Below are 26,709 nucleotides of genomic sequence, written 5' to 3' on the forward strand. Positions count from 1 at the left end.
TTGGTCGCTAAACTTTCTAAGCACCTTTATGGAGAGAAAACTTTAAACTTTAAGATCTGAACATTTCTTACATTCTAGCTGTTTTTCATTTTTTTAAAAATTCTGATTTTGTAACTAAGATGGTGCCAGAGAATGGTGATTTTGTATTGTACACTTTTCACTGGACTCATGAACTCCTTTATTTGAGTACAAATGACATTTAAATCTAACTCCAATTCTATCCATTGAGAAAGTAATATAGCTGTTCCTCCAAGACTGGAGAGTTATGATGAACTCCCTGACAGAACAGGGAAAAACAAACTGGTAGCTATTACTCATAGCTACCGTTCATACAGAAAGCATAGCATGATGGAAAGTAATCTTACCTGTAGCACAATAATTGCAGAACAAAGAAAGGAAAAAATGATTAAGGAACAATTGAAAAGAAGTAAGACTGTCTCATAAACATACCTTATTTTCTGGTCTCACCCACTAAGCATAGTCAACAGTTTAGGAAAATGTAGGAAACATTTAATGTTTAAATGTTAAGTGTTATTTAACTAGATCATATGTTTGGGTCTCTTGAAAACATCAGTCAAGAAAATGTAGATTGGGTGACTGCTTCGCAAAAAAAGAGCCTGAGCTTCCAGTTGCCTGCCACTTCAGCCCACTACCTTGGTCCCTGGCCAACATCTCTGTCTCTAGCTTGCTGAAGTGCTATAGCAAAGCTCAGTGTAAGCTTGAAGAACAGCATCTCATTTTGCACTTGGGAATTCTACAGCTTTCTGGACCCAATGACGAGTTCAACAACTTTATGGCTTGAGCTCTCCCATGTCCTTACCCCAGATCTGACACACCAGGCCTTTTTATCACATAGTCTGCTATGACACACAACCCATCGTTAGTCACTAATAGTCCCCTTTATAGCTATTCATTCTTGTTATCCACTTCTTTGTCTGTTCAACTGTTCATCTTTCTCTTTGGGCTCTATCTTCACCTATCGTTTACTCCTAAACCTCTCCCCCCACCTCCCTTGTCTTCTGTATAAAAACCAACCTTTTCCTAGCTACCACCAGTTCTGAAGAAGGGTCATTGGACCCAAAATGTTAACTCTTGATTTCTCTTCATTGATGTTGAGACTTTCCAATTTCGGTTTTTGTTTCTGATTTACAGCATCTGCAGTTCTTTCGGTATTAAAAAAATTCCTTACTACCAGGCTGGTGAGATTTCCATCATATTTTGTGTTATAGCCAGATCATAAATGAGAAAATGAAAACTCACCGACATCAGGAATATTTTCATCAGAACTGCCTGTATCAGTGCAATCGTCTACTGATGTGAAAACATCATCATCAATAGAATGTCTGTTGCTGTGAAAACACAAACAAAAGATTAAAATTATCGAACCGCAGAAGTAGTCAGAGTAGTCAGTTGGGCAATATATTCCAACCTGACAAGTAAGGCCCATATGCTTAGAACAAATAAATACATATTACCTGCTAGTCCTCTTGCCTTAGTGGTGAGTCTAGACTCACAGAAAGAAAGTTTCTTAAAGTATAATGGTAATGATGTTTTATGCAAGTTGCTATCATCAAAAAAGTATGTATGCTATTTCCTTCACCTGAATGATTCTTCTCCAGTATTTTCAGTTTGGCGTCTGTAGAGAGATTCCCTGCTGGGTGGCTCAACAAAGGAAGAATTCAGTCTGCTCATTGATTCACAGCTTTTGGCTTTCTTTAGATGCATAGGAAGCTGTAAATGAAACAATATGGTGTTTCAGAAATGTAATGAAAAACAATTATGTAAAAGACTCATTCTAAAATATTGGGAATCTAGAGTGAACAGACACAATCTTAAAATTACAGTGAAGAAATTTCACTGTGTAATCTGGGGCCACTTTTGCCACATCAAAGATGCTGTCGTAGAAATCTAGAAATCTTTCTGCAAAAAAAATGTTGAATCATTTGAAAATTTCAAGACTGAATTCAATGGATTTTTGACTGGTAGGGTTATTATTTGGAGGTACTGTGGTGCTGTGGTAGTGTCCCTGAACTAGAGGCTCGGAGTTTAAGTCCCCATTGGAATGTCATGGCCAAGGATGATGTATTCATTCTGTAGCCAATCAGGTTGGTAATCAACCTGAAAACCTTCCAAGATACTTATGACAGATAATAAGAGTTGGAGATTCTCCAGTCAGCCAGAGTCAAGCACTGACAAACCACTGCAGTAGTTTTTCAAGTAATACCATGGGTCAACACATAGAGGTCCATGATCAGTAATATACTCTTAGAACATGGTATCTGAAGAGACAGAAAAGAGAGAGAAAGAGTTATTAAGGGATATAGATCAAAGCTCAGAAAATTAAGTTGAGATACAATGGGACAAGACTGAATGACCTATTCCTATGAGCCATGGCAGTTTCACATAACTTCCAAGTAGCACTCTCCCTCACAGACTCTCACAGTACTTCAAACAAAGATTTTGATTTTGAATTGTGCAAAAGAAAATAAACTAGGAACAAGTCACAAGTTTCACTCTGCATCAGGTTGGAAATTATTAAAAAGATTTGGAAGAAACGAAGATAAATATTTGAAGAACAGAAAATGACCAGCTGTTCCATTCTGTCTGTTCTATTCTGTAGTGGTAAAAACATCCGTACACTATGTCAGTACCTGATGCTCACAGACCCACACTTTCTCATAGCAAGACATCTGATGGAAAACAAGAGCAGCAACCAACCTGATTTTTCATCTTCCTAACTCAAGGACATTAGAGTCAGTTGCAAATCTCCAGAACTTGTTTGGGTTGAGTTCAACTAACTCATCAAGGGATAAGAGTTGAATCTTAACCCATCAATATCTATGTGACTCAGTGACATGTCACAAGATGTATCTATGTATTTATATATATGTTTACATATTTATGAGCATATCTCCCTGTATGACTACTTATAATTATATCTGAATTAAAATTTACACTAGAACCAAATGTAAAACTACTGTCCATCTGCAAGCAACAATATTTTAAGAAGCTTCATGAAGGCATTAACATTTTGCGACAGTTGACTCACCAAACAAAGCAATTTCAGAAATATGACAATTTCTATAATGTTCATTACGGGGAAAGGTCTGGGCACCAGAAGATTACTTGATGGGGAAAGAAATAGAAGGGTGTGTTTTGAGGGGTGTGGGAAGGATGTTCTTATGATGCAGAAACACAGGTATAGGCTAGTTAGGCTGATTGACCTGTTACTGTGCAATGCATTATATGTATTATTCCATTATTATGTTAAATGGAAGTTTAAATCCAAATCCTTTTTAAATTTTAATGTCAGTCTAACTTACTTTAATTGCAAATGTGAATAATTTCCAGGATAGACCACAGAACTTCAGCAGCACAATGCTCTCTCTCTCTCTTTGAACAGTTATTCTAAGTGTATTAAAAGTTTGCTTAGACATACGTCACATTGACTGCTACAACTGCTGTCATCACTGTCATAGCTGATGGTCCTGAGATTCACTGCTTGAAGACGCTTCAGTTTGGGTTTTTCACGTGGTGGAGTTTTTTTATTTATTGCTTTCTGTCAAGGATTAAAGGAAGAAGAAACAAAAGTGAATTTTATCTTGTGTTCTTCATATTATTTGGATTTTTCAAGTGAATAGTAAATAGTAACCATCATTAAAACCACAAGTTTCATCAAAATGCCATTGATTAAAATGAAGTTTATTCATCCATCATAGTGATGACTGAGCCTATCATTGGTATATTAAAGATTATGCTTTAGGTGCCTGGTTATACCCAGCAATATTTTCATAGACAGAGTCACCCAGCATGGAAAGGCCATTTGGCCAATTGAGTCTGCATTGCTCTAGCTATACTTGGAAAGCAAACTTTCCAACACTTGACCCATAGCCTTGAATGTTATGATATTTCAAGTGCATGTTCGTATACTTCTTCAAAGTTGAGAGATTGCCTGCTTCAATCATCCTCTCAGACAGTGCATTCCAGATTCCTTACATTCTGAGTGAAAAACGTCTTCCTCAAGTCCTCTCTGAACCTCCTGCCTTTACTTTAGATTTATGCCCTATTTTTATAAAGGCAAACAACTGCTTTATATTCACCCTGTCCATGCTCTTCATAATCTTAAGCACCTCAGTCAGATCCCTCACTGAGCCTTCTCTGCTCGGAAGAAAGCAACCTGAGCTTATCCAGCCTCTCTTCACAGATAAAAATGTTCTAAACCATGCAACATCCTGGCGAATCTCCTCTGTACCTCCTCTAGTGCAATCCTTCTCAGTGTCCAGTTTTATTCATTCACAGGATTGTAGGGATAGCCAGGCCAGCATTAAATATCCACCCCTACCTAATTGTCCAAGGGGCAGCAACAATGCTGAGGGTCTGGACTTCACATGTAGGCCAGACCATTAAGGATGGCAGTTTCCTTTACTAAAGATCATTAGTGAATCAGATGGGCTTTTGCCAACAATTAACAACAATTCCACAGTCCCCATTAGACCATTAATTCCAGATTTTTATTGGATTTAAATTCTATCATGGCAGGATTTGAACTGTGGTCCCTAGAACATTCCCTGTGTCGCTTGATTAACAAGGAGAAACTGAGGACTGCACATGCTGGAGACATAATGCCACTAGGCTATCACCTGCTCATTGTTGCTCATTGCTAGCTATACAACTCTGAATGAGTGATTTCATTTTCACAGCCTCTGAGAAGAGGAAGGTCTAAATTATAAACAAAACTCAGCAGCATGAAGTTAAATTGGAGAACAACATGTTGTGAGATATTTGTAGATGGTCATATAAGAGATGTTTTGGCTCAGTGGTAGCACTCTAAATTGTGTTAGCAGGTTATGTGATCAAACCATTCTCCAGAAAAGATTAATGTGGTGCCAGGGGAGTACTGCTGAAGGTATCATCACCTGGATGAGATTTTAAACTGAAAACCTCATCTGCTCATTTGTGTGGAGGTAAATTATCCCAACAACACTATTCTAAGAACAAGAGGGTTCTTTCAGTGTCATAATTAACTTCTCAAACAACACCAAGACACAATTGTTCCAAAAATTTACTTCATGGCTTTATTTGTCCAAATTGGTTGCCATTTTTCCTATATCACAATAGTCAGTACACTTTAAAATTATTGTTAACTATACTACACATATTATGGATTTTGCTATATAAACTCAAACTTATCTTTTTTTTTCATCTTTGAGTACAGGAGTTAGGAAGTCATGTTGAGGTTGTACAGGACATTAGTGAGGCCTCTTCTGGAATACTGTGTCCGGTTCTAGTCACCCAGTTATAAAAAGGATATTATCTAACTGGAGAGGGTTCAGAATGTTGCCAGGTATGGAAGATTTGTATTATAAAGGAAGGCTGGATAGGGCGAGACTTTCTTCATTGGAGCATAGGAGGTTGAGAGACAATTTGATAGAAGTTTATAAAATAATGAGAGGTTAGATAGAGTTAATGGCATTTGTCTTTTCCCGAGTATGGGGGATTTCAAGACTAGGGGGCACATTTTTAAGGCGAGAGGAGAGAGATTTAGAAAAGACATGAGATTCAATTTTTTTTACACAGAGGGTGGTTTGTGTGTGGAATGAACTTTCTGAGGAAGTGGTGGATTTGGGTCCAAGTACAATGTTTAAATATTTGGATAGATATATGAATAGGAAAGATTTGGAGGTACATAGGCCAGGAGGAAGCAGGTGGTCTAGTTTAGTTTGGGATTATGTTTGGCATGGACTGATTGGACCAAAGGGTCTTCTTCCATGCAGTATGACTACATGACTATTAAAGGGCAGAAATTAATACTCGTGGAGAATAAATAGCATCACACAAACTGGTTCAATCAAATAGTCTGTTTCTGTCCTGTAACTTCTATGTAATTCTAAATAATATCTGGCTTCTCCACTGGCTGTCCACTCCATGCCCTTCCCCCTTCTCTACAAATATGAAATCACCTGTAACTCTTTCTCTATTTGCAACAAATCACATTGTTCCCAGTAATATCACATGGTGAAAGTAAAATGTTGAGTAAATTCAGTAAGTTTTTTCTGAAGCAATAGGGACACAGACATGCTAATGTTTCATGGGCGGAGGTGCCATTGACGTAGTGTTAACGAAGAGACCATACTTGAATCTTTAGATGGCCTATTCCTTCTACAGAAATTGACTGAATTGTTGAATGTTTATGCAGCATTTACTTTGTTCATGGTTCATGAAGATTTGATTCCCAGAGTCTTCAGCCACATAGCTGAGGCTCTGGCAAGCATTACCTTCTGTTTATTATACCTCCAGCCGTTAGGAGTAAGTAAGCATAAGCAGGCCCTTAAGGCTACTGATCAATTTCAATCTTGAAAAGCAAAGGAAGTTACTACCCTGGTATAGTTTCCCTAGACTGTCTACGGATAAGGGCTCAAGCATAGGCCACAACATCATTATGTTGAAATGGCAAACCAGAAAATGCAATACAAACTGTCACTACTTAAATGGCTCCACCTACTGCAACTCCAGGTCAGGCTCTGTACCCTCTTGAATTCCTGGGATTCCCTGGGCAAAATGAAAGGGAATGTTCCCTGGGTCTGTAACCCTTTTTTCCAACCCTTAGCACCTAAGAAATTTTACATCATTAGGGAACACAAGTCAGAAAAATTAGACTATATTTTTGGAAAATCATCTTTGGAGATCAGATTTGGTCTCTGTTGGCCTAAAAGTCTCAGCCTATGTTTTTAGGAGCAACTGAAAGAAAGGTCCTACCTCCTGTTTGTTCTTGTTTGACCTTAACTGCAGCAATTCCTTATTCAACTCACGATATGTGTCCTGTAGTTCAATAACTTGGCGACGACATAGATCTTTGTCCATGATCATTTTGCTGATTTGCAATTGCGCTTCATCCCTGGCCGAATATGCCTGTTCAAAATTAAGAAAACATGGCCCTCATGATTAGTCTGATATTACAAGAGTTGTTTGTGGTTGCTTCAAAACTTATGCAGGGCAAGGAGCTGTATAGTTACAAAAGTATTTACACTAAACTGGTTACTATAGAACATAGAACAAAGAACATAGAATATAGAACAGTACAGCACAGTACAGGCCCATCAGCCTCAATTTCGTGCCAACCTTTTATCCTACTCCAAGGTCAAACTAACCGACATACCCTTGTACTATCTTCCATGTACCGATCCAAGAATTGCTTAAATGTCCCAAATGGAATTGACTGTATTACCAGTGCTGGTAGTGCATTCCACGCACCCATCACTCTCTGCGTAAAGAACCTACCTCTGACATCTCAGCTAAAACTTCCGCCAATCACCTTAAAATGATGCCCCCTTGTGATAGCTATTTCTGTCCTGGGAAGAAGTTTCTGGCTGTCCATTCTACCTATGCCTTTCATCATGTTGTGCACCTCTATCAATTCACCTCTCATCCTTCTTCATCCCAAGGAGAAAAGTCCTAGCTTCCTCAACCTTACTTCATAAGACATACCCTCCAGTCTAGCCAGCATCCTGGTAAATCTCCTCTGCACCCTCTCTAAAGCTTCTATTTCTTTCCTACAATGAGGTGATCAGAACGGAACACAATATTCCATATGTGGTCTAACCAGGGCTGTATAGAGCTTCAGCATAACTTTGTGGCTCTTCAGCATAACTTAATCCCCCTACTGATGAAAGCCAACACACTGTACACTTTCTTAACAACTCTATCAACTTGGGTGGCAACTTTGAAGGATCTATGGACGTAGACCCCAACATCCCTCTGTTCCTCCACACTGCCAAGAATCTTGCCTTTAACACTAAATTCTGCATTCAAATTTGACCTTTTAAAATAAATCACTTCATACATTTCCAGGTTGAACTCCATCTGCCATGTTTCAGGCCAGCTCTGCATCCTGTCAATGCCCCAGTACAACCTACAACAGCCCTCTACACTATCCACCACTCCACAAACCTCGTGTCATTGGCAAACTTACTAACCCACCATTCCATTTCCTTATCCAAGTCATTTCTAAAAATCACAAAGAGCAGAGGTCCCAGAACACCATCATCACCAGTCTTCAGGCTGAATACTTACCATCCACTACCACCCCCTGTCTTCTATGGGCCTGTCAATTCTATAACCAGATAGCCAGATTTCCTATTTCCCATGTCTCCTTACTTTCTGAATGAGCCTAACATGGGGAGCCTTATCAAATTCCTTGCTAAAATCTCATCCACTGCTCTACTTTCATTTAAGTGTTTCCTCACATTCTTAAACAAGGCAACAAGGTTTGTGAAGCATATCCTGCCCCTCATAAAGCCATGCTGACTATTTTTAATCAAGCAATGGTGTTCCAAGTAATCATAAATTCTGTCTCCCAAATTCCTTTCCAATAATTGAGCATTAAGATAATACTCATATGTGCACTGTCTGGCTCTAATAACAAACCTTTTTGATGTCCATGGGCCTGGTATTTCATAACTAAAATGCCAAATTATGCTTCTGGCTATCAGGCATACAAATAACAGTAGGGACATTATTTCATATTCATAATCCAACTTGAAACAGTGGTTAGCTCTGCTACCTCACAGCGCCAGAGACCCAGGTACAATTCCCACCTCAGGTGACAGACTATGTGGAGTTTGCACATTTTCCCTGTGTCTGCGTGGGTTTCCTCCAGGTGCTCTGGTTTCCTCCCACAGTCCAAAACGTGCAGGTTAGGTGAATTGGCCATGCTAAATTGCCCATAGTGTTAGGTGAAGGGGTAAATGTAGGGAAATGGGTCTGGGTGGGTTGCGCTTTGGCGGGTCGGTGTGGACTTGTTGGGCCGAAGAGCCTGTTTCCACACTGTAAGTAATCTAATCTAAAAAAAAAATGAAAAGATATCCTCAAAAATTATGTAATTTCTTTTCTGCAAAGGAAAAGAAGGTATCTGGATATTGGAACTGGTTGGGTAAGTGCGATTAGACTATGTGTTAGGATGCAGAAGTCAAATGTTTCAGTCCCACATTGTAACCTCTATGCACTTCTACTTTTAATAATATGCCCACATTTAAAAAGCTTTAGTTAGCATCACATCAACATGATAACAATAATATCAACAGGATATTATTTCCATATAAGAAACTGATTATTTTATGTTTATGCAAGCAAGCCCAATCTAGGGGAATAGAAATACATTATTTTGAAGGGCTTTCAATTGGAAATGTTGATCAATCTTGGTTTCCAGTTTCTGGATTCTTCTCAAGTGGAGCGCTGAGATTCTTCTGGAAAAATTGACTGTATAAATGATACCTGTTTCACACACCAGCTCAAGCAGTACCATTGTAATAATAACAACATTAGTAATGTTTTAAAGATGTTAATTCCTAAATATATAGAGTTGTAACATTATTTATGTCAGTCCTTTGTGTTACCTACTCCGACAATTTCTGTCAATATGTATATTAATTGTATGTACCATATTTGCTAATGTTGCATATTTAAACACTTGAATTGAAACACCATTCATACCATCGTCATCTTTCCTATTATTACTTGTTCCAGTTGTGAATATCTAAATATATAAGTCTCATTAGCCTAATTAGGTAAACAGTTCCTTCTTTAAACAAATAGAATTCTCTTTCATATGGCAATAATATGTACTCAACGTGCTTGAAATATATGAAAACATAATTATTATAAGAAGTCTGATACAGTGATCAGTGCCCTTAGATAGATGGATAGCTGCCCTTAAAAGATTACTAATTAATTTAAATAAGTGAATAATTTGCTGATACATCCTTTGCTGAGCTTTGACTATTTGGCTGAGACATTGAAAAGATGTTAATGTCAGTACTCCTGCAGAAATTACCACCTTCAGTGAGGAGGAGAGTTATAATTTATTTACCTCATCACGTTCTTTTTGTAGCTCTAAAATTTGTGTCTGGAGTGAAGTAATTTTATCTTTGTACATATTGCAGTCAATCTTCAGAGTAGCACATTCCATCAGCATATTTTCCTTTTCATCTAGGTACTTGGAGTATAGAAGAAAGTAAAACAGTTTGAAATACTTTTAACTCATGGGAAGCTCAGTCCAAAATGAAGAGAAAGACAAAGGTTCATCTAAAAGAATCACAATCTAATGAAATTTAGATATCAGATTGCTAAAATTTAGTTTTATATTAAGCTCAATAGAAGACAGCAATTAAGTATGCACAGTGAAAGCTTACAGAACTGTGAAGCAGCTTGGGACCTTGATTCATTGTCAATGGCATCATATACATGCAATCTGTTGTGGCAAATTTACTATTGACATGGACTAACCAGTTCCCAAAATGCATTTTGATTTTTTGCCATTGATCAATATCTTTGCTTCTGAACTGAAATGGGATTTCTAATCATTTAATAATCTTGTTGCCATTTGCTGATGTCAGAGTTGGCAGATGAGTGTGAAAATTGGGTTGGAAATCTGAGGACATCAGTGGATTGGGCCTTGAGAGAAAGTGAGGAATGAGCAAGGGCGTTGACAGCCAAAGTTTGCTGGAGGTCAAAAAGTGTGGTGCTGGAAAAGCACAGCTGGTCAGACAGCATCTGAGGAGCAGGAGAGTCGACGTTCCTCCTTGGATGCTGCCTGACTAGCTTTGCTTTTTCAGCACCACATTTTTTGACCCTGATCTCCAACATCTGCAATCCTCACTGTCTCAAAGTTTGCAGAAACAAGAATAGGCAAGGTCTGGACCAGGGAAGCCTATGAGAAGTGCTGCTATTCCTTCTGACCACATGAGTTGTATAGAATCCTAATTTTTTTATAAACAAACTTACCATGGACTCCTCTGACCAAATGGCCCCAGTACCATGTATAATAGGAGAGATGATTTCCATTAGGTTCCCATTATCCAGATGATAAAATTATGTTGCAGCCCAGATAATTTGATCGGGTCATGTCCTTGAAGTTTAAAGGGTAGCTTAAAATCGTAAACTTGGGCAACTTCACAGACAGTAAATGTGTGGTGTCACTGAGCTCAACTGATTATGCCACATGCTAGGAACTGGACTAAGTCTGATCTTAATATCTTCCACGGTAATGCTTAAAGCGAGAGGGTGGGTTAAAATTAAAATCTATGGCTTTTGTTTCTCATTTCAAGATATAAAATTTCAATCATTTGAAGCCAATAAGGGTCAGACTCCATGTGAATGATGGAAAACCCACCCTTGAAAACCTCTGAATTGTCTACCTACATTCTCATACAGAGAGGCGATCAATCAGAGAAAGGTCGCTCCTGTAAATAGGATGGAAGGAAATGGTGAGGAACCATCCCTCCGTTCACAGGCTGCATCATGTAATTAATTTATCAGTGAGAATGAGAAAGGAGCCCCTGAGAAACAAAAGAAAATTAACCCTCAAGAAATCTGGCAGACTCCTCAGAAAATATTGTGTCCAAATATCCAATAGGCAAATATTAATGATTAACTGTTAGAAGTGCCTGTTTCTCCCTGCGGTTTCTTGTTTTGCAATGTTTCTTTCATAACTTTCGACAGGCTGTAACTTTAGGTTGCTCTCACTTCATTTCTCAAATGTTCAGCCTGATCGAGCTCCAATCGCAGTGAATTCATCTCTTTCTTCAGATCCTGCTTGTCTTCTTGAGCTTCTATACGTTCCTGCTCCAACATGTCCATTGTCACCTGTTTAAAAAATAATTATTGAACATCTTCATAAGTTTTAAATAAAAAGTCAGAAAGTTCTCATTGAAAGCTTTTTCCTGCCAAACATTTCTTACATTGTGTTATTCCTTCTAAGCTTCTTGAATAACATCAACTAAATGGACTTTGCAACAATAAACACTGCATTGCAACAATGACTACACCTCAAAAGTACTTTAATGACTGGGTTGTGTATTGGAATATTCTGAGATCATATAAGATACTTTGTAAAGATTAATTGTTCTTTTTTCTTTCATAGTCATTTTTGGGTCCCTTATGTATTATGATTATTAATTACCTGAGCTCTTGATTATCAAAAATCAAAGTTTTACATTGGCAGAAAAATCAAAAATTAACAGTACTGTGCAAAAGGTGATGGCAACAGTGAGGTAATCTGAAAGTTAAAGCAACGTTTAAATTGAGAAGGATAGCTTTAGGGAAAGATCATGATAGTTACATATACACACTGCTCTATACTCACTGGGTTCACTGGCAACTCTTGAATTCTTAACCTCAATTTATCAATTTCTCCTTTTAAGTTTAAAAGTTCATCATCTTTCGGCTTGAATGCTTCACGCAGCTTGGAGGACATTCTTCGCTCAACGTCAAATTCTAGTTTTAGTTTTTTATTCTCCATCCTAAGATCATCCACCTTTAAATAAAGTCAAAAAGGATCACCATGAAATTGTTTTTGAGATATGATATGAACATTTGAAGAAATTATCAATTCAGTAATATTTTTTATGTTTGACAATATTGTTCAAACACACTGATTTAGCAATGAGAATATAGCAATATAGTACGTGACTTGGACAAGAAATTTAATGGAGATTATTTCAACAGAGAACAAAGAATTTTGTTAGGACAGTCTGATTTACCAAATACTTCTGTATATCTGAAACAGAATATAGATAATTTTCATAATTATCTTTGAATTGTAAGAAACTTTACCATGAATTTTAAGGAACATTTTTTTAAAGTATGAGAAAGAAGTGATAAATCAACAATTTCTAAAATATCTAGCTTCAATCTAGCTTTTACTGTTAACAGATGAAGTTAAGGTTCTTAAATCCTGAAGGTGAAACAGTGCTGAACTTTTAACTGTAGCTTATTGTTTTCTATTTTAAAATTAACCATTACTTAATGATTAGTAGAGATTCATTCACTTTGCATTTAGATTTTGTTCATAGATGGCCCACAGTCTGTGACTGTTTAGGGCCCAGTTTGGGGTCCAGTAATTCAATAAGTCAGTGGGTAGAGATGCAGTCAACACAGCTTTGACAATGTAAGTTTATTACAACATTTTAAGTAGGTTGTAGAAATAAGAATCAACTTTGACTGTTAAAATTCAATTTTAAAGTATCTCAATTGAACATTACAACATAACAGCAACGACGAACTACAAGGACAAATCATTGAATTATTTGCATTGACAGAACTACTACTAGTTTCAAAGTCACATTTAGCAAAGTATCAATATTCCAAATGAGCAAGAATTCCACAAAATGCAACATCTGTCCTTATTGCTGTGTTAAGAAATATGTAAGCAGAAATGAAGGAGTTTTTACTACATATTTGTCCGCAATTGCAATATTTCACCTTATTTGTATCAATTGATTTTAGTGCCATTGACAAATCATATGACAACAGAAATGTGACATTGAGGGATGAGGCTAATTCATGACCTACAACCTTTTATTAATGTTTATTACATCTTGGGGGAGGGAAGATCATCATGTCCATACAGTTCTTTTGCTGCATCCCTCCTTGTTTGTATCTAATTATTTACACCATTACACAATAGCTTTTCAACATTGTATACATGATCTGGATAGATAATAGTGTTATATAATTTAATAACAGCTATATAATATTTCAAGTCGAATGAAATTTCTCCAAAAATCTCTTCAATTGTTCTAACAACACCTATAATGATTTATTTCACTAAGAGATTAGAGAGAAGAATTGCTTTTCTTTAAAGTTTAACATGGACTTAAGTCTCTATGCCTTTGTCTTTGAAAGATTCTGAGAATTCATTTTAAATGATAAAGAATATAATTGTCATTTATTTCTGACATAAATTATGAATAGACTAAACAATTCTTTTTACATTTCTCTCATAGCCAATACTGCCATCTTAAACATATGGAATACCAATAAATTGCAACTCTTCTTCCATTCCTAACACTATTTCTCTTGCCTTAATTCTCTGCCTCTCTCTTCTTACATTCTTTCTATATTCACATGCTGACTTGCAATTATTCATGAACCAATCTCACTAACATAGAATTTTCTGTATACTAGGAAGCCGTACCCGAAACTATCTGCCTGAAGCTGGTAATAAGACTTATTAATGAAGCAAAGCAGGCCAAATTTGTGCTTCAGAATGTCTGGCAGACTAGATTTGGTACCTGGCTTCCTACATTATGCATGACTGGCCTACAGTGTCAAGAAAATAAATTGACAGCTTCCCCAGCCCTGCCATTCCACATCACCATCACAGATCAAATGTCTAGGATCATATCTGAATATTACCTGATTTGGATATGAAGGTAGAAATTTATGATTGAACAATAAAGCAATACCTGTTGATATAACTCTCTGCTCCGTGTCACAGACATTTCTTTCTCCTGCAGCGTATTTGTATACCGCATTAATATCTGATAATTCTCCTCTTTTAGCCGAATCATTTCATCATGGTGATGAGTCCAGTCCATCTTAATTCTGCTCAAGTTAGCCTCAGCTGCCTTCAAACCCTTGAGTTCAGTTTTCAATTGCTGGTTTTGGTCTTCTAAGCTTCGAACTTTCTCATGCAACCGATGTCTTTGGCATTTCTCTTCTCCTAGCCATTTCTGAGCCTTCATCACTTCATTCATTAGAAACTGAATTAAATCCAAATTTCCTTTCTCAACTGCAACAAAAGAACATAAGTGAGTCATTTTGATTATACTTTCTTAGATTAGATTACTTACAGTGTGGAAACAGGCCCTTCGGCCCAACAAGCCCACACTGACCCGCAACCCACCCATACCCCTACATTTACCCAACACTACGGGCAATTTAGCATGGCCAATTCACCTGACCCGCACATCTTTGTGACTGTGGGAGGAAACCAGAGCACCCGGAGGAAACCCACGCAGACACAGGGAGAACATGCAAACTCCACACAGTCAGTCGCCTGAGGCGGGAATTGAACCCAGGTCTCTGGCGCTGTGAGGCAGCAGTGCTAACCACTGTGCCACCATGCTTCTTGAATGCTTACTGTCAGTATCCTCTGCATGAGAGCATGGGATACATTCTACTTTTGCAACATTCTACTTTTGCAAAATATTGACAGATTAATGACCAGAATGTCAATAGTGTGAATTGAAGAAACTGGCTCTCAAGTAAACTGAGAGCAAAGGAATAAAATATTTGCAGAGCTGGAATCATTTGCTGATAATATTTTTAGGTTTCTGAACTGCAGTTTGAAATGTGGTTGATGATCATCTAAGAATCATGTTTTGCTAAATTGGCTTACATTTTATCATTACCATTTGAGATGGTGTCTACAAAATGCTATGGGAACTGTAAAATTGCATCACTTTGTGTTGCTTAAACACTTTTTAATATAATTCTTACAAATATAGAGACATGATGGCTAAGGACTAATTTTAAAATTGGAAGCTGATTTGTATCATCTACATGACTCATTTAATGGCCACCCTATATATAGCCGTAGGAAAATAGCTATATTGATAAATGAATAGATTATTACCATCACTATTGTACAGTGAATTTACATAATAAAATGTTACTAGATAAATTTTTCCATCCCATTCTTTGAGATCAATACAAGTGGCCAGATCCCTTATTATTTGCTCTGGTATACGCAAACGTAACTACATTACTTTCCAATATAATAATGAGATAACGCCCCTTGTCTTCTGCCCATCCAGAGCCAGAAATACTCCTTCCAGGTGAAACTTGTGCTTCTTGCAATGTTGTATATTGTATTTGCTACTTATGATGTAGCACTGCAGTTTGGGTCTCTGTTTTGCAGCACACTGCCATTAAGTTTTGCAAGTGGATTGCCTATACTTACATTTTCCTGCCTCATTCCTGCTCAGAAACTCTGTTCTCAGCTTCTGACATTGACTTGAGAAAGCTTAATGGGAGGTCAAGGAATAACATCTCTTTTTTTAAGGTATTTTGTAGCCTTCTGAACTGAACACTGAGTTTGACAATTTCAAACAATAACCTCTGCCCTCACTTTTTCAGGCAGTGGCTGTTGGCTGCCATTTACCTCCTTTAGAACTATCTTTTGTTCCTTTACTTGTACCATCATTGTCATCCGTTTTGCCATTTAATTTTGTCTGCATTCCACTCCATTACAGGCTTTCCATCCTTTACCTTTCCATGTCTCTGCATTTGATTAGAACTGGCTACCTCTCTTCCTCCACCCTCCTCTCTGACCTATCACCTCCATCCCCACCCACATTCACCTATTCTACTCTTTGCTACCTTCTCCCCAGCCGCCCACCCACCCCCACCCCCACCCCCTCACTTTTGCCTACCTCTCTTACCAGTTTAGATGAAAGGATATTGACCTGAAATGTTAACTCTGTTTGTCTCTCCATCACAGATGAATCTGTTTTATATTTTTACTAACTTTAATTTTCACTTTAATGTAATTTTAATATTGCCTGTGGATGCCTACAGTTAATTCAATGAAACTTTACAAATATGTCAAAATGAGATATAAATATAAGCACACATTTGAAAAGGTGATTGTAAATGTGCTTTTGTGACAGAATAATTAATTAGAAGGAGTTACGCATTAAATTGGAGTATATTAATGTACAGTGAAGAAAATAAGGGAAAACATACCTTTTAGTCTTGCAAATCCAAACTAATAGGATTTTCCAGTCAAAATTCGAGCTAACATTATGAAAATATAGTCTTTTGAGTAGCTGTTTAAAGATTTTATGTGCATCAAAATTAAGATGACTTATCCTCCTGTTTCTTCCCAACTTACTGCCATCCCTGAGCAATTATGATTAGAACTCTGGTATTACCTTTCCCCCCAAAGTCTACACGTGATTCCTAGTTTGCTGAGTTGTTGAGTTTAGCCAGGTAGCATTAAAACATTATAATTGGTCTCATCGGAAGGAAAATCTGAATGGTGTTCCAATTCCTGATTGCTATTCAGTGGCTTCTGTTAAAAGAAAATCTGTATGTATTGTGGTTTAGCGTACAATTTGGCTCATTAATAAATGCCCAATACAGTCAAATTGTTTGGCAGCTCTCAGTCTAAGCTGACTAGTGAAGAACTGCTGCTTAGAGCCTTACCTCGGAAGAGCAGGAAGAAAAGGAAGTCGATAAATATCCCAAGCTGAGTCTTTTTTTAAGTTGGGACAATTATTATAAGAAATACAGAGAAATTGTTGCTGCAGTTTTATAAGTAACATGCCAAGCTGAACAATAACAGTGCACCCAGATATTCAGATTGCAAGATTAGCAGTTAGGGAAGACATTTGTAAATGATGCATTATCTGTGAAAAGAGATTCGAATTTTATGAAAAATATCCATGTATAGACATGTTTTCTAAAATGTCGAAGTAATACAAGACACCTGCAGGTGGCAGTAAGAGCTTGTGTAAGGTACCCTGTCAGTCATATCAGAGCGTACACTGTAATGGGATCACCCACAAAATACAGAGAGCATAACCAATTGCCTATTAGTCAGCAAGAGGAGATCAGCCTAATCACGGGAAAGTAAAGTTTGATAATGATCATCCTCTACCTGCAAAATTTCTCAGGTGAACCATGGTTTGAAATTTTCATTGGAGATGGATCATTGAATTTTAGACTCTTCACCTCCCCCCTCCAAATCATTTCCTTACTTTATCTGCACTTGACAACAAGAAATGATATTCAGCTAGGTCTACATCCATATTGCTATTAGAGCATTTGTAACTTTTCACATTATCTAATCATGCAATTGTGTTTTCTGAGTAAAGCATATAATTATGTTTGTAGATAGCAAGTTTTGAGAAGATTTGTAGCTCAGGTTGATGTATGTTTGCTTACTAAGTTGGAAGGGTTGTTTTCAGATGTTTTGTCACCATACTAGGTAAAACCATCAATGAGCCTCCGGATGAAGCACTTGTGGGATGGACCGCTTTGTATTTATGTGTTTAGGTTTCCTTGAATCAGTGATGTAATTTCCTGTTCTTTTTCTCAGGGGGTGGTAAATGGGATACAAGTCATTGTGTTTGTGATAGAGTTTCGGTTAGAATGCCATGATTCTAGGAATTCTTGCGCATGTCTCTGTTTGGCTTGCCCTAGGATGGATGTGTTGCCCCAGTCGAAGTGATGCCCTTCCTCATCTCTATCATGAAGAAGGACACTACTTCGACTGGGTCAACACCCCTATCCTAGGGCAAGCCAAACAGAGACATGCATGAGAATTCCTAGAAGCATGGCATTCCAACCGGAACTCTATCAACAAACATATTGACTTGTACCCCCGAGAAAAAGAACATAAATTACATCATCAACCCAAGGAAACCTAAACACATAAATACAAAGTGGGGCATACAACTAGTGCTTCATTTGGAGGCTCATTGAAGATGTTACCTAGTATGGTGACAAAACGTCTGAAAACAAACCTTCCAGCTCAGTGAGTAAACCTCATCCATGTTTTTAGATATAAAACTAACAATAACTTAGGAAAAAACCTTCCTGAGGGCAGAGCCTTGCAGCACCAGATCATTGGCACTCGGATTCACATAGAGTCAGTCAATTTGCAAAATGCAGGCAAGTAAGTGAATGGAACAAATGTTCAAAGGTATATGGTCTTTCCACATTAAAGAAAGATTGCCATTTAGATTGTGAAAAGCATTATCACTAGATGTCTCAAAACCTCTACAGCCAAATTCAGTCACCATTGTAATTTAGGAGGATTTTAGCCAATCTGTGCAAAACAAACTCCCACAAGTTGCAATATGAAATTGACTAGATCATTGAAAGTTAAACATTGGACACGACACTGGGGATAACTCCCTTGCTTTTCCTCAAAATAGTTCCATGTGATCGTTTGACAGCTACTCAAGTAGGCAGATGTTTAATATCTCATTCAGAAATTGGCACTTTCAGCAGTGCAGTGCTTTCTCTGCTCTATACTGAACTGTCAGCTTTGATTTTTGTGTTCAAAGCCTAAGTGGGACTTGAACCAAGAACTTTGTTACTCAGAGGCAGGATGCTGTCTGGCTGATATCAATAGTCTGATCAGAGAGGGAGGCATGAAAGCAGAGTGATTCTTATGTTCCACATAAAATTGGGTCACAAAAATGTCATTGGCCACTTAAGAGAAGATCATTACACTCTCTCACAGTTAGTGCATGGCCTGAATGTAAGGGTGGCCATGGGATTAATTAACACGAAAACGAGAAGTTTGTTCAAAAAGATTAACCTTACCAAGTATGCTGCTGCAATCTTTGGTGGGTTCCTTCCCAGTTATTAATGTATAAATTTCAGGATTATAGAATCCTAAAGACTCCAGAAAGGCAAGACCCCCTTTCTTTCCCCGAGTTCTTAAAAGATCAAGCATGTGCCCTGGAGATTAAAAGTAGAACATTAATAATCTTGACTGTCTGTGCTAAGTAATTAATTTTCTAACTAGTGACTGGTTTAAGGATCAATATTTAATCATAAATAATCCTAATTATCATAAAAATCAAAATGATGGTACAATATAATTTCAAATTATTTGACTGCACTCATGTATGTCAATGACTTTATTCTATTAATGAGCTGTGTTTGTTGATTTCAGACAGGCCTATGCCACAGGCACAATAATTGATTTCAATGCTTTTGGTTTAGGAAGAGAAAATCAGTGTACCATTTCTTACTGGTTTCCAGGGAAACCTAATTGAACGTTCTCTAAATTTAGAACATGAAACCTAGAATGAGAAAAGGTCATTCAGTCTTCCTATCATACATTCTGTTACGGTTTGGGACTGACAACCAAACTTCTGTGGAATGTGCAATAAAGCCACTGGATAACACGTCTCTAATTTCTAATCAGGACCAGAATGCACTGATGGAATAGGAGGATATTACAAATTGGACTTCGTCTACAACCACACAATAGGAGATCAGATCGGGGCATTGATAGGATAAATAGACAAGGTCTTTTCCCTGCATTGTTAGAGTCCAGAACTGGAGGGCATAGGTTTAGGGTGAGAGGGGAAAGATATAAAAGGGACCTAAGGGACAACTTTTTCACACAGAGGTTGGTACATGTATGGAATGAGCTGCCTGAGGAAATGGTGGAGGCTGGTATAATTACAGCATTTAAAAGGCATCTGGATGGGTATATGATTAGGAAGGTTTAGACAGAGATATAGGCCAAGTGCGGGCAAATAGGACTAGATTAGGTTAGGATGGATGAGTTGGACTGAAGGGTCTGTGTCTGTGCTGTATGTCTCTGTGGCTCTATAACTCTTTGATCACTGGGTGGACACCAGTCTTTCACATCCATAGCCTATGTTTACATCCAGCTCAGACTCGGTATGAGCTGCAAGATTCCTTTGTGGAAGGAGATTTTGGCAGTCTTTACAGAACAGATGATCATATGTAATATGGCAATGAATTGCCAGTTTCACTCAGAGAAACTGAAGAATGGCTAATGGAAAGATATGTAATGACACCAAATCTAACTTAAAACTGTGTAACAAAATGGGAAGCATTCTGCTTCCTAAAAGTAACTCCACAGAGCCGGTCAACAAGTCACCCTTTACTTACATGTGGAAAGTCCTTAACACTGTTCCGGCTTCCTCAAAGCCATTGTCAGAGTGAACACTCTTGTTTAAATCTGTCAGGCAGGGTTCCCTGATTGGAATAGACTAACAGCCCTAGTTAGATAGCTCGTACATTCTATGAGATCCAACCAGTTGATCTCTTTACAATCTCTACACATCCAAGCAAACATAGCTAACTTATTTTATAAAACTACACAGCAGCATTATGTTCAGAAATACTTACCAGTTCTCATATACCGGTGGTTAAGGTGAGGAGCAAAAAGAATTTCTTCCTCATCTGTCTCCCCAATTACACGGCACTGGCGCAAGAAGGGTGTGATGTGACAGGGACGGACCTTACTCGTGATTATGTGGCGCTGGCTTTCAATCAGGTCCCATATTGATTCTTCATCTAGATCCTTTATTTCCTTGTCATCTGAGACAGTTATATCCATGATGAATCAAGGCTCGAAAAGGAACAGCTGGAGATTGTAAAAACACATGCACAATCATTCCATATTGCATCTGACATATGAAGCATAGGTTTCACTGAAAACTCATTACAATGAGGTAATGCTATGATAGCTACTTTCAATAATGGACACACTATCTGACACACAATAGCTGCTATTTTACAGTGGTTAGCATTGCTACCTCATAGTGCTAGGGATCCAAGTTCAATTCCAGTGTTGGTGACTGCGTGGAGTTTGCACATTCTCCCCATGATTGTATGGGTTTCCTCTGGGTGCTTCAGTTTCCTCCCACATTCCAAAGATATGCAGGTTAGGTGGATTAGCCAGGCTATATTGCCCATGGTGTCCATGGAAGTGCAGGCTAGGAGGATTAGCCAGAGGAAATGTGGGGTTATGGGGATGGGGAGGGTCTTATTTTGATGCTGTTGGGAGAGTCAGTGCAGACTTGGGCTGAATGGCCGCTATCTGGAATATATGATTTTATTTTATTCTATTAAATTTCTGAAAATGCTTTGTGAATATAATTCAGCTGTAATTTTGTTCTCTCAGTAACTGGAATTTCTAATATCCAAAATAACGATGTAAATAAAAGAAACTTTTGTGATGTTACCTACTTTACAATAATAGATCATTGTCTTCTAATATCTTTGTTAAAGTTTTTTATTTGAAACATTCATCCTTATCCAAAGATTTGCCATAAAAATAGGGGTGAACCAATCATTGCGTATCCTGATCAATTCATGCACATGAATGTTGAATTGAAAAGTGCTGAACTGGAAAAGCATAGTAGGAGAGGCAGCATCCGAGGAGCAGGACAGTCGATGTTTCGGGCATAAGGAATGAGACCTATGGACAAAACGCCAACTCTCCTGCTTCTTGGATGCTGCCTGACCTGCTGCGCTTTCCCAGCCCCACACTTTTTGACTTTGACTCTCCAGCATCTGCAGTCCTAATTTTCTCCATGAATGTTGAAGCCTGATTTTAGGCTTTGGGCCTCATTTCCAACAGGTAGAGAGCGATGGATATCAATAGGTGCTTGTGAGGCAAAATTAAGAACTGGGACATGCCTCATGTTGCCAGAGCGCACAGGTAGTTGGAAGACTGGAGTCAACTGGGAAAGGGCTCATCGGGTAGGAAAGTAGCAGACGACAGTAGAGTTGCACTGTGATGATGCTGTGTATGGTGGTGACTGGTGCACCCCAGAGAATGCAATCTTGTTTCAGGTAAATATACTTTAAGCAAATCAGGTCTTTAAGGATTGGGGCTTTTTACATCAGTTGAGTTAATGAACTGGATGCATCACTTCCTCAGAGACTGTAAACATTAGGTCTCAATAAATGTGAGTTTATCTTGTACACAGGAATCCTTAAGGAATCATGCTCGTCCCATTTCCCCACCCACCTTCCATATCTGCCTGCAAAGAAGCAGTTATCAGATAATCATTGCCTGCAAGGAGATTAGGAAAGGGAATAGCAATAGTAAGTATTCCATATGCTGCAATTTTTCATAGACCCACTTCACCTTCATGCTTTCAACACAATATGTGGACCCACTCAAAATTTTAAAAGCACTAAATCAAAGTTGAAGTAGCAGGAAGCATATGGGGCAGAAACAGGGAAAGCATCCAGAAATCTGCTGATGATAAATGACTAAAACCCGATGAAAGCAACTGATATTCATTCCTGTCTTGGTAATTCCAGATTCTAGGATTTGCATTATATATTCCATGAAGTACAACCCCTTCAAAATATTGAAATCCCTATGTGTGTATTTCCAGATCCCAGGCTGTTTTTCAGCACCGCTCAATGTTAAATCTATGTCTCCACTGCTGATAAATCAGTTTCTCAGTAAATTTGACTTAACATGACAATGCATTACTAATGTGCTAATTCATCGTGACAATTCTATCTGACATTGACTAATTATACATATATACGCATGATAATATGAAAAGCTGTCAGCATGTCTGAATAACAAAAAATATTTCCGTGTAGGAGTTTCTGACTAATTCTTTACATACTCTGCTCATCACTTTGCTGTGATTTCTTATTAGTCACCAGTCGGATAAGCACCAGGACACTTACTTTACATCATGAACTGGGTGGGTACATGAGTCGAAGACAATGGGAGAATGTAGTTCACTTGACAATCCATTAACTGCACAATGGATTCACTATAGAACCGTCTAAATACTTACCTAGATGATTAACTGTGTGATTGGAAAAAATGTACAATCTTGGCTTAGTCTGCACATATGTGAGGCATGTTGAAATATGCAGAAATTTGTAATTTTGTTGATGTGACCAGTTATTTCATGAGGACCAACTTCTTTGGCTTTTCTCTCTACACCTCTTTACTTCACTTCAAGTATCGATTGCCAACATCTCTTCAATGATGTTCCCTCTTGAAGAGCAATGTGAGATTGTGTGTAAGTGTGCATGACTATTCCTGGTATGTGGCTACATTGGGACCCAAGGTAGACAAGCAGGAGGCTGGAAGAACACAGCTAGCCAGGCAGCATCAGGAGGTGAAGAAGTCAATATTTAGGTCCTGAAGAAGGGTTACACCTGAAATGTTGATTTCTCCACCTCCTGATGCTGCCTGGCTAGCTGTGTTCTTCCTGCCTCCTGCTTGTCTATCTTGGATTGCAGCATCTGCAGTATTTTTGTCTCCACATTTGGGACCCATGCAACATAACTTCAGGCTGCTGCCTTAGGTTCCACAGGATCTATTAGGAGATTACAGGATTGTAGTACAGAGAGTAGTAAGGGCATGGACTGCCCTACCTGCAACAGTAGTGGACTTACCAACATTAAGAGCATTTAAATGGTCCTTGGATTAACATATGGATGATAATAGAATAGTGTAGGTCAGATGGGATTTAGATTGGTCTCACAGGTGGATGCATCATCGAGGGCTGAAGAGCCTGTACTGTGCTGTAATAGTCTATGTTCTATGTTGTACTGACATGGCGTTGCAGCAATATGTAGGAAATCACAGATGTCAAAATAGAAATTTTGCATTATTATGCATGGAAAATCACAGACTGGACACCAGGAATTCCAGCAATATGTTCACCATAACAACTGCTGTCTAAATGGGTGTGTCATGCATATGAGGTATTACCTCAATAACAAGGACATTGATTGAAATAATGTTGCTTAGATACAGTACATTGTAATTCCAATGAGGTGCAACACAGAGTGATAACATGTGTTAATCACAGTAAAAGAAAGCCTGTTGTGACCATGTAGTCCAATGAGCAGACAGGGTATGAGCTAAGATAAAACAAGCACAGTTTTCAATTAGTTTCGATAGCAAGCTTTGAAATGATTGAGTTTAGAGGCACCAAAAGCACAGATATGGTTTTAATAGCCGAGCAGTATACCAATATGGTGAGGTGTTGGAGGTGAGGGTAAATATTTCAATAATGGAGAGGTTATGGGGTCAGGAATCCTATCCAGTATGACAAACGGATTGTGAACTAGGGTAAGGAAAGATAATTTGTGGTAAAGCCAAAGACCTTCAGTCTTTCAGACTGACTGAAGTTCAGTGTATCTCATCAGGACTGGGTATTAGGTAAGCAGCCTGACAACACAAAAGCAATGGAGGGGGCCTGAGGGAAGTAGCGGTAAAACTGAGCATTGTCATTGCATATATGGACCAAAATATCATGTCTTTGGATAATGTCAATGAGAAATACAAGGGAGCCAAGGGTAAATCCTTGAGGTCTTCAGAGGTAATACAGTATTGTGGAAAATGGAAAGAAGCTATTACTTGAGATTTTCTAGCTATGCTGTACAGATAGGAATGAAACAGATCAAGGAGAGACTCAGTAAGCTGGACAATGGAGGAAAATTGCTGGAGAAGGATGGTGTGACCAAATGTGTCATATACTGGAAAGAAGTAGAGAAGATTGATTAGTGAACGAGCAGTACTATCAAAGTCACAACAAATGTAAATATGACTTTGTAATGGATAGGTTCAGTATTGAGGCAGTATTGGATACCTGATTGAAGAGATTGCAGCGTAGAATCATAAAATTCAGTCAGTGTGGAAGCACGCCATTCAGCTCATTGAGTCTACGCTGACCCTCAGAAGAGCATCCCATCCAGACACAACCCTCTACTCTATCCCTGTAACCATGCATTTCCAATGGCTAATCCATGTAGTCTGCACATCCCTGGACACTATGGGCAATTTAGCATGATCAATCCACTTAACCTGCACATCCTTGGACTGTGGGAGGTAACCAGAGCACCTGGAGAAAACGCAGGCAGACAGAAGGAGAATGTTCAAATTCCATACAGACAGTCGTCTGAGAGTGAAAACGAACCCGGGTCCCTGGTGCTAACTACTGAGTCACACGTGGCAAAGACAGGCACTGACTTGGGTGGTGATGACACGCTCAAAGATTTTGAAAAGGAAAGAAAATTTGGAGGTGGAGTGTTGATGCCAAAAACAGAACGATCAATGCTATTTTTTTTGAAAAGGTACTTGTGATGGTCAAGGAAGAAAGACAAGATCTGAGGTGGTGGAAGGGAAAAGTTTAGAATACCAGCTGATACAGGGACCAGGAAAGGAAATAGGGTTCTTAGCTGCTCAGTACAAATAGGTCAAAAAAGCACGGCATGGACATATAACTAGGATAAGTTTGGAAAGGACACAAGCATTGTAAAGAGGCAAACTGAAGAGCTAGTCCAAGAGATATTGTGGCAGGGGCTGCTCAGTCGCAATCTCAGTTAACACTAATCCCATGAACTCTTGACATTTTTTTTGTGGAAATGGTTTCAAGGAGATATTTGGTCAGAGAAAGAAAAGTTAGGCTAGTTTCACACTTCAGAACAATCTATTCCACAGTTTTGGCAGAGGGGAGTAGTTTTGGAATGAGATAATAAGGAAAGACAGAAACCTATGGACTCAGGGGATGGGGCAAAATATTTTATGATGGTGAAAATCTTCAAGAATGAGAAGGTGCTAGGTATAACAATTAAAGAAGTAAGGGAATGCTGATCTCACAATGAGAAACTCACAGTGGGTTCTTGGATGATCAGTAGAAAATGAGTAACTTAAAGGAGATGTGAGAAGAATGAAATGTGAGGGAAGTGCTCAAAGGCAAAGAAGCAACTGGAGTAGTAAAGGGATAGTAGAAGAATGCTTTTCAGAGGGTCGATGTGGACTCGATGGGCTGAATGGCCTGCTTCCCAACTATAGGGACTCCATGATTCTATGAATGGTGGCAGTTTAGGATTAGCATATCTGGAGTTGCAGTGCAGGATGTGAGCAAAGTACCAGACAGGAGAGAAATAAAATAATGTGTGACTGGGCAATGGGAAAAGGAGATGGAACTGAAAGTCTTGAGAAGAAAAGGAAAGTAAAAGACAAAATGCCGGTGTAATAGGCTCTCAGGTTTGGAGTGCAAGAGCTACGTCTGAAAGTAGGAATCATTTCAGGAGGTAGATCACAGAGAACCCTCAATCAAAATCACAACTGGTAAATTTAAACAGCTGCCATGCTAATTATCTTCTCATTACTGTCTTTATCTGAATCTTATCTGATATCCATGAATAGATTTGATATTCTCTGTATTGGCTAGTCATTAAGATGTGAATACTTGCTAAATTAAAAGTGTCTTTGAGCTTCTGATTGGCTGCTTAGTCTACTTGATGACATCATGTTGCTGAATACTGGAGATCCCCTTGAATCTGGCACCAATTTCAGAGGGACGTCAGGAAAGGGGAAATCCCTAGCACATCTAGTTGTGAGCAATTACTTCATCACTGACAGGAAAT

General features: G+C 38.4%; 1 protein-coding gene across 3 annotated transcripts in view; it reads right to left on the reverse strand.

Moving 5' to 3' along the window:
- Nucleotides 1–26,709, reverse strand: part of card14 (caspase recruitment domain family, member 14) — a 96,522-nt gene that overhangs the window by 33,480 nt on the left and 36,333 nt on the right. For all 3 annotated transcript variants that reach the window (XM_060844905.1, XM_060844906.1, XM_060844904.1), the window contains exons 2-11: nucleotides 20,689–20,926; nucleotides 19,120–19,257; nucleotides 14,244–14,569; nucleotides 12,140–12,310; nucleotides 11,521–11,640; nucleotides 9,866–9,991; nucleotides 6,757–6,909; nucleotides 3,440–3,559; nucleotides 1,601–1,731; nucleotides 1,261–1,349 (exon numbers count right to left, since the gene is read on the reverse strand). In XM_060844905.1, the coding sequence (XP_060700888.1) occupies nucleotides 1,261–1,349; nucleotides 1,601–1,731; nucleotides 3,440–3,559; nucleotides 6,757–6,909; nucleotides 9,866–9,991; nucleotides 11,521–11,640; nucleotides 12,140–12,310; nucleotides 14,244–14,569; nucleotides 19,120–19,257; nucleotides 20,689–20,899 (1,585 nt within the window). In that variant the 5' untranslated portion in view covers nucleotides 20,900–20,926. The remainder of the gene's footprint in view (nucleotides 1–1,260; nucleotides 1,350–1,600; nucleotides 1,732–3,439; nucleotides 3,560–6,756; nucleotides 6,910–9,865; nucleotides 9,992–11,520; nucleotides 11,641–12,139; nucleotides 12,311–14,243; nucleotides 14,570–19,119; nucleotides 19,258–20,688; nucleotides 20,927–26,709) is intronic.

Source organism: Hemiscyllium ocellatum, chromosome 25, assembly GCF_020745735.1.
Source record: "Hemiscyllium ocellatum isolate sHemOce1 chromosome 25, sHemOce1.pat.X.cur, whole genome shotgun sequence".
Lineage (NCBI taxonomy): Eukaryota > Metazoa > Chordata > Chondrichthyes > Orectolobiformes > Hemiscylliidae > Hemiscyllium > Hemiscyllium ocellatum.